Source organism: Scardinius erythrophthalmus, assembly GCF_964197995.2.
Source record: "Scardinius erythrophthalmus genome assembly, chromosome: 15".
Taxonomy (NCBI): domain Eukaryota; kingdom Metazoa; phylum Chordata; class Actinopteri; order Cypriniformes; family Leuciscidae; genus Scardinius; species Scardinius erythrophthalmus.
The window spans coordinates 26,757,273-26,763,343 of NC_138235.1; the positions used below are offsets into that span (position 1 = coordinate 26,757,273).

At 35.8% G+C, this 6,071-nt stretch overlaps 1 protein-coding gene across 1 annotated transcript; it reads right to left on the reverse strand.

The window, feature by feature from the left end:
• Positions 1-147: 147 nt before the first annotated feature.
• Positions 148-4,649, reverse strand: LOC308703732 (uncharacterized protein). The gene is made up of 5 exons (XM_081387555.1): positions 4,591-4,649; positions 2,948-3,280; positions 2,073-2,379; positions 1,295-1,415; positions 148-1,118 (listed from the first exon to the last, which is right to left on the reverse strand). Exons 1-3 carry the CDS (start codon positions 4,622-4,624, stop codon positions 2,075-2,077), a joined length of 672 nt encoding a protein of 223 aa, XP_081243681.1. The 5' UTR covers positions 4,625-4,649; the 3' UTR covers positions 148-1,118; positions 1,295-1,415; positions 2,073-2,074.
• Positions 4,650-6,071: the final 1,422 nt, after the last annotated feature.

The window sequence follows — 6,071 nt, forward strand, 5'->3', positions numbered from 1 at the left end:
AATGCAACCTAACAATTGTTCTCTTAACAATAACAAACACACACACACACACACACACACACACACACACACACACACACACACACACACACACACACACACACACACACACACACACACACACACACAAAGAAGAACAAAAAAAGTAGCTTGCACAAAGTTTTTTTTATTATAGGAGGAATCAAAGTATTATTATGTGTAAACTGCCAGCATTGCACAAAAAAGAATGTGGTTACTATTTAAAAAAATGTTTTTCTTTTCTTTTACTGGTCTAATATAAGCTGTTGCTGCCATCCATGTTAATAAACTGTAATATTGTTCAGAGGTCATATTTTTGATCTTTTTGATATTTGTGTCTGTCTTGAGGTATATGCTGGTCATCTCATTGCAACGCTAGTTTTAAGAGGTAAGTAATGAAAAGCTCAAATTATATCAAGCCCCTATATTGAAAATCAAACAAAGATGAATACAACTAAATGTGAAATGTGAAAGACCAACAGACTGTAGCTCTTTAAACAATCTTTAGTTGCCCTGTCTGCCTACTCACTAGACCAAATAAATCACTAATCATTTTATTTACCTGCATGGACTTCAAGTGAATATTTGCAATAAAAGGGGCTCCGTTAACAAAAAAGTCTGGTAATCTCTGCATTAAATGAACAAATGTATTTAATTAGTCAGAAACCATTTTGAGTTGGACAGAATGGAGTTCATTTAAAAAAAAAAGTTGCATATATATATAAAACTCTATGCTATTGAGAAATATCCATCTTTGCAAATTGTCACAAAACAATTTTTTAACAGTTCATTGTGTGTGACTTTTCCTTTCAGGAAGGTCAGGCAAGATTTCAGGAATTCAGTGCTGACATGTACAGTAAATTGACATGAAGTCAACATGAAGTAAAAGAATGCAAACAGTACATGCACACACCATGAATAAAAACACACTGTATAATGAAGATGTGACCATGGTTCTCAGTCAGATGTGTTTGTCTTGAGCCATAAGCCTTCTGGATGTTGATTTCAAGCATGTGAGCACTACATATAAGATTGTAATCATAGCTGAGAAGAGAAGCCAACGAAGACACTCATACCATAGAGGTAAGCCAGACCAAGACCTAGAGCGAGAGCATAAGAGTTTTCAGCCTTCTAACGTACAAACGTTTGTTGAAATTGCATTGAAACGATTATATTTTTCAAATTTTTTACTATTAATACTCAGTCATATTTGGAATTAAATGATGAAATAAAGTATGAGTTTTCATGCATAGCTTTCTGTTCATGTCTGACTTACATTGTCTTATTCTGACTCCATGTGAGTTGAGAGACTGTTGCAGAGCTCAGTAATTCCTCTGTAGTTTGGATGGATGTTGAGAGTGATGTTGTGCTTCTAATGCAGTCATAGCTAGAGAGAGCTAATCAAGAAAACGAGGTTCATCCTCTTGTCAGACACATATTAAAACCATGTAAATACAGCACAAAAAATATAACATTACGGGAAATAAAATAAGAAATGCTACATCATGTCCATCCATGTAAAGTAAAACTAATGTACTAAAGTTAAAAAATGATTACACCATTGCATTGTACGAAACAATTGGCCTATCAAAATGACGATCATTACAATATTATAATGTAATATTAATACAATATTATTACATTTTGGCCTAATATTGATACAGAAGCCACATTAATATTATAGGTACTCTGAGGTCATTTTTAATACAGTCGACGAAAGTGGCATTTGTAACTATTTTATGTTTTGGTGAATTGGTGTCTAATTCTTATGAATTACAATCTCATTTCTATGTTTTCGTACAATCTGTTTATGACCAAGTGATGGTTATGTTTTAAAATAAAAATAATACGTTTTCATGTGAATTTGCCACCTCGTAAAATAATTAGGCTACATTATCCTGTGAGATTGGGTTGGCGTTGACAGATGACGGCAAATATTCGAAAATAACTGACCAGTGAATGATGCGACTGGCCAATCAGAATCAAGAATTCCAGAGAGTAATTCCAATGTAATAAAAAACGTAATATACAATCAATGTACAGGTTGAACTCACCCTTAGATGAGATAAACACAGTTCTTGTCTGCAGGCTGAAGGATTTGCAGAGAAATAAATTCGCTGCTCTGGCTGCTGACTTCATTAGAGGCCAAGCAGAAAAGTTGGCTGTCTTCAGTGATGTTTGAACAATGGAGATGGAGATCAGTGGAATTGTGCAGGACAATGTTGTTTGGTTTTCCAACTCTGTACCAAGTGTACTGCACATCCGTTCCTCTCTCACTCCTACAGCGAAACACAACTAGTTGTCCCCAGCATGTCATTTCCAGAGAACTGAGTGGCCAAAAGTGTGGTTTCATTACAGCCTCTGAAATTAAATACAAAAGTTATATCATGGAACTCTAGATGATGCAGGCTGATATGACCTTAACTCAATCTGCTTGCAATCACATCATTCTCAACAGGGCACAGCTGATTGGTTCCTACTCTATCAGTAGCCAATGAGCTCATTGCATGCTCAACCTTCAAATACGTGGTCAGCATTTGCTGTAGCAGTTGCAGCGTCCCCAGCTCCACCTGTATATATCTGCTACGGGTAATTCATGTATGCTATATTGTCTTACAGCACTTGCTCACAGCAGTGTGTCGTGTGTGAATTTGGCAGTAGCAAGTCCCGTACTTGCTCTACGGCAGCAGCAATAACAGCAGCAGCATAGCAGATCTATTCTGCTAAGACCAAACATATCAACATTGTCAAATCCATTACCATGCCAAACACTTCCGAGAGTTGTCATGACATAATTGATATTCTATTTCTGCTTGTGCCAAACATCAAGATTAAAATGTGTATTAATTTACACAAAAAAAAAAGGTGCTATACACCGAACATCTTACTTTGATTTAGCATACTTCACATGATGAAAATAAAGTCTTACCTTTTGTTACTGTAACTTGGATCTTGGTCATTATATCAGAATAAATTTTGTCAATCGCCACCCAATATATCCCAGTGTCGTCCAACTTTAGATCTCTTACATTAACAATCAAGCCTCTAGAAACTCCGTCAATGATTTGAGCCCGTGTTCTGTACGCAGCCTGTGTGAATCCATCTGTGTCCATCAGAACCTCACACGAGGCTCTGGAGTCTCCAGCACACCAGTACTTCTTGTTAAATCGGAACTGGGTTGTTCTGTAGGTGCAGGTAATAGTGATCGTGCTTCCAATTGTTGCTTGAATCTTTGTTTTATCACACTGTAACTGCATGCTTACTAGAGAAAAAGTCACAGTTTTAAACATAGCATAAATAAAGATGATCATGAAAATCTATTGTTATGTTTCGAGCATTTAAAATCAGCACGATATGAAAATTCACCCAATCTATTTTCTTTTTTATATATACTTTGACCTCAAAATGTTATAACCGGATCTTCTGGTGAAAACAATAGATTTCTCTGTGGTTGTGTATAGAAAGTGCTATACCTATAATAGAACATTTGTCAGTTGTTTAGAATGAAACAGGATGTAAGGCAGTGATGGACGAACTGTGGTTTTCAAATGGCTTTGTGGGGGTCTTTCAGTATGCTGACAGTAAAGGTAAATGTGCATTTTTCCATGCAAAAACTTCACAACAATAAGAATTAAAAAACAGACAATCTACAGGCAAGATTGAAAAGTTGTGTATAGAAAGTGTTATACCTGTAATACAACATTTGTCATTGAATCAGGACAGAACAGGAAAAGGTCAGAGACTGCACTTTCGCCAAACAGTCACTAGATGGAAGACTTGTGTGTAATATGCAGGACTTCTCCAATCATTTAATCCGCTTAAAACCCGCCCCTGAAAGCTTGCGTTCTTCTGCCTCTACTTTTGAGTGCAACATCTACATCTCAAAATCCAATCAGCAACAGATGGAAAACCAACCTGTTATTGTATCTCATATTTTGAAATTATTTTTAAACTCTTAAAACAAATTTTATTTGAAACATTTTAATATAAAATATTTTTTTTAACAGTTTTTGTGTGCATGTTAGTCATTTTGTTCAACCTATGTGCGTTTACTAGAAGTTAATTGGCAAAGCTGTGTTACAATCACTGAGATTAGTGGTTATATCTCTCACTCTCTGCTCAGATACGATATTTAGATTAACATTTTGAATTACCCTACATTTAAAAGTAAATGCATGTTATCAAATTAAACAAGAGAATCTGATTCACAAGAGAACAAAAGGAGGAGATTCAGGCGATGCCAGTTCAGCTCATTTAACATGCATTAACATGACTGCAAATCAAAAAAATCAACCGTTTAAATGCAGAAATTAAATGTTGATTTTTTTTCTATAAAAAAATATTGTCCTATACACTTTTTTGGTGGTTATGTACGGAAGATACAGTATTTCATTTTATTTTCTTAACTGACGGTAAAACTCAACCCGTTACAGTCGTCCCTGGTCTCCTTACAAAACTATTCGGTTTACAAAATTTACTAGGTTTAATTTACTAAACAAATACTAGGCAGATAAATATAAAAACTACTGCATCAAATATATGTATTAAAAAAATCAGTAAAAAGAGACTTACTCTGTGCTACAAGCAGTATGAACAAGCCCTTCATAGTGTTAATGGAGGTGTGAGTATTATGTTGTGTTGGTGTACCTTGCAGCAAGTTGTTTAGAATGAAACAGGATGTAAGGCAGTGATGGACGAACTGTGGTTTTCAAATGGCTTTGTGGGGGTCTTTCAGTATGCTGACAGAAAAGATGAAAGTGCACTTTTTCATGCAAAAACGTCACAACAATAAGAATTAAAATACAGACAATCTACAGGCAAGATTGTGTATAGAAAGTACTATACCTGTAATAGAACATTTGTCAGTGAATCAGGACAGAACTAGCCTAGAAATCTAGACACACCCTAGCGTCAGCAAAATTTAATTTGCAGCCAGGGTAGTCTGAATCTCCGTTGTCTTTCAGAGCTGTAAAAACCTAAATTGGGTCAGGCCAATCACATCGTGTATAGAGTAGGCGGGGCGGGCTTAACATAATGACGACAGAGTTGCGACGGTTCCCTGCTACTTGAAAACAAAGAATGGCTGCTGCTGGCGAACAGTCTTTCGAATAGGCTTTGGCCGCGACTCTGGAGGACTTGGAGTTAAGTTTTTCTTTGAGAAAAGAGCAAAGAACGGCACTTAAGTCATTTTTAAAATGTTCGTAGTTTTGCCGGCCAGATTCAAAAGTTGAATCTATCAACTACCGTTAGCTCCGCTGTTGGGAAAACGCTCTGGTTGGTTGAAGCGCTGTCCTATTGCGTGCAGAGTGAATTTGAAAGACAGCCGTTTATCCCGCCCCTCGGATTGAGCCGTGTCTATGGTGAGTTGCCAGACCTAACATCTTGATGTAGGTCTGGCTTGCCAGGCTAGGACAGAACAGGAAAAGGTCAGAGACTGCACTTCCACCAAACAGCCACTAGATGGAAGACTTGTGTGTAATGGCAAGTAACATATTAAATTAAACATGCAATTTTAAAAAATAAAATAAAATATATATATATATACTAGGCAGATACATTTGAAAACTATTGCTTCAAATATGTATTAAAAAATCAGTAAAAAGAGACTGTGCTAAAAACAGTATAAACAATACACACACACACACACACACACACACACACACACACACACACACACACACACACACACACACACACATATATATATATATATATATATATATATATATACATACAGTAGTCAACATTTGAAGTGGATCAAAACCTTTCATCAAAGTTATACATGAATTTTTAACAATACCCGTTCTTGTTATTTGATTAACTTGATGTTTGATTCACTTCAAATGTTGACTACTGTATTTTTTTTATGGAAAAAAATGCTTGAATTAGAATTAATACAAGAATTAGAAAATATAACTTTTTTAATTTTAGACACCATTCAAACTGCAGTAAGACACTGCTGTCACTGCTTGACATGTCAGGTCAACTGCCTGAATACATTTATTCCAAGAGCCACACAAGTATCTTTCTCTGGTCTGACTACATTTACACAT